Source organism: Phaethon lepturus, unplaced genomic scaffold (assembly GCF_000687285.1).
Source record: "Phaethon lepturus isolate BGI_N335 unplaced genomic scaffold, ASM68728v1 scaffold31701, whole genome shotgun sequence".
In the NCBI taxonomy this organism is placed as follows: Eukaryota; Metazoa; Chordata; class Aves; order Phaethontiformes; family Phaethontidae; genus Phaethon; species Phaethon lepturus.
Genome location: NW_010517495.1, coordinates 599 through 2769, shown reverse-complemented (window position 1 = coordinate 2769; position 2171 = coordinate 599). Strand labels below are relative to the sequence as shown.

Genomic DNA, 2171 nt, shown 5'->3' with positions numbered 1-2171 from the left:
GAATCGCTCTGATGACGTGGCCCAGCCGCCCTCCCCAAGTGGAGCTGATCCAGCTCCCTGCCCCCTCCCTGTCTGGCTCCTCGTCCGCTCCCACCCCTCCTTTTTACTCCCTGCTGCCTTCTCAAAACCTTCCCGCCCGAAGCAGCACCCCCTTGGCAGCACCATGGCTGGGGTGCCGAGTGCTCCCCGGGACGGGGCTTTCCCTGGGCATCATCCTGCCAGATGACGGGAGGACACCCGTGGGCGATGGCATAGGGGCTTTCCTGCTGCCCTTTACCAGGCGGGAGACGTGAGGCCCCATGCCCTTCTCTGGGATTCCCTGGCCCCCACGGGACTCACGGGCAGTGCTGCACCCCCTCAAGGGGGATCCCACCGGACAGACCCTCTGGGGCCGAGAATCAGGGGCCAAGCCAGCGATGGACCCGGGTGATGCACCATGACGCTGTCTTCAGAGTCACCTCCAGCCACCAGCCATGCAGGGACCATCTTGGGGTGCTCCTCAGCATGGGGGCACTTGGGGACCACCGCCGCCAGTCTAAGCAGGGCCGTACCTTGCACAGGTCCTGCAAGCCGTACTCCACCGATGAGGTCAGCACCTCCAGCGCCTGCCAGCAAAGAGAGACCTTGTGAGCATCAGTGTGCAGGCTCACCTTGTGAGCATCACAGACGGGCCTGGCAGCCCAGGGGCCAAGGCGGTGTGTTCTCCTGCTTCCATGGGAGCTCCCAGGTGGGGAAAGGTGGGGGAAGAGGATGCCACATGGGGGCGTATGAAGGTGCCCTGCTCTGGTGTCCCCATTCCCAGCATCCAAGGTGTGCACAGACAGCTGTCCCCAGGCTGGGGCAGACACATGTGGGAAAAGGTGCTCTGGAGACCTGGGCTGAGACCCCACACACTCATTGCACTGTTAGCCAGCCAAAAAACATCATACAGCGCATCCCGTCCACCTTCAGCACCCTCGGGAGCTGCAAAACACCCCCTAACCTTGCATTTCCCCTTGTCCCTCCCACACCCATGGCCCCCACCATCCCCATCCCCACTCACGATGTGGCTGTTGAGAGTGACGCTGTTGGTGTAGAGGAACTCGATGACAGCCAGGAAGACCTCAGGCTGCACGTTGCCCAGGACGAAGGGGTCCTGGGGTGGGATGCTGCCGGGGGAGTCCTCGCTGCCCACCAGTCCCTGGCTGAGCATCCCCCGGAAAGCCTGGCAGCGGCACGCCAGCACGCAGCGGTGCGCAAACACCTTCTGCTGCTCCCGGCCCACCACGAACGTCACGTCGCTGCAGGGGAGAGGGAACCGTGAGTGATGGGGTGCCTGGGAAGCCGGGGCTGGGACAGGGCATGTGGGCAGGGACCAGGTGGGTGCCTGTCCTGTCAGGGCAGCGCCCTTTAGTTTTAATCCAGGGGCTTTTCCCAGGCACGGAGGGACCCTTGGTGGTGGCTCTTTGCTGCCATCAGAATGCTGCAGGCAGGGTGAGCAAGATGGGTGCTCTGGAAAGCACAGGCAGCCATGGGTGCTGGCACAGAGCAGGGCAGAGAAAGGCCTGGGACAGCTGGAGAAAGTGGCTTTCTCTTTTGGCACGGCAAAGCGGGGGAAAGTGCGGCTGCCACCGGGCTTGGCTTCTTGACTCATGGGCACTGACTCATGGGCTCAGGGATGAGAAGCCTCCAGCATCACCGCCGAGCAGGGCTGGCACTGGCCCTTCCCACGCCTGCGGGACAGGGCAGCCCACGGTGCACACTGGGGCGTGGGGTCCCACTGCCCTGGTCCCCCACAGCCCCCCAGCACAGTTCCCCAGCCCCATGACCCTGGGAAAGGGAGACGGGATCAGGGGAAATAGAGCGGGCAAAGGGCAGGGAGCCTCCAGCCTGTGTGAACCATGTGGCCATGGCCTACCCATCCCCTCATCCCAGCAGTGCAGTGAGCAGAAGACATGCCACCCAAACTCTGGCTGCCACAAGCCGTGCGCAAACCCACCACCCACAGACGATGTGCCCACCAGAGGGGAGGGCACCGGCGTCATCCCACACGTGTATCGGGATATACGTGGCTGGGGTGTGCTGGGCGGTGTGAGGAGAGCCCGATGGGTCCTCTGTGACTGGTACTGCAAGGGGACCAAAACAAACAGCTCTGTGGCTACGGGCCACGGGCCACGGGCCAAGTGGGGGAA

General features: G+C 63.8%; 1 protein-coding gene across 1 annotated transcript in view; it reads right to left on the bottom strand.

Annotated features, from left to right (window-relative positions):
- The window catches only part of BTBD19 (BTB (POZ) domain containing 19), a gene marked incomplete at both ends in the record, with an annotated part of 4386 nt that extends 3106 nt beyond the window's left edge, over positions 1–1280 (bottom strand). The window contains 2 exons of the mRNA XM_010296422.1: positions 552–605; positions 1043–1280. Of these exons, the coding sequence (XP_010294724.1) occupies positions 552–605; positions 1043–1280 (292 nt within the window). The remainder of the gene's footprint in view (positions 1–551; positions 606–1042) is intronic.
- Positions 1281–2171: the final 891 nt, after the last annotated feature.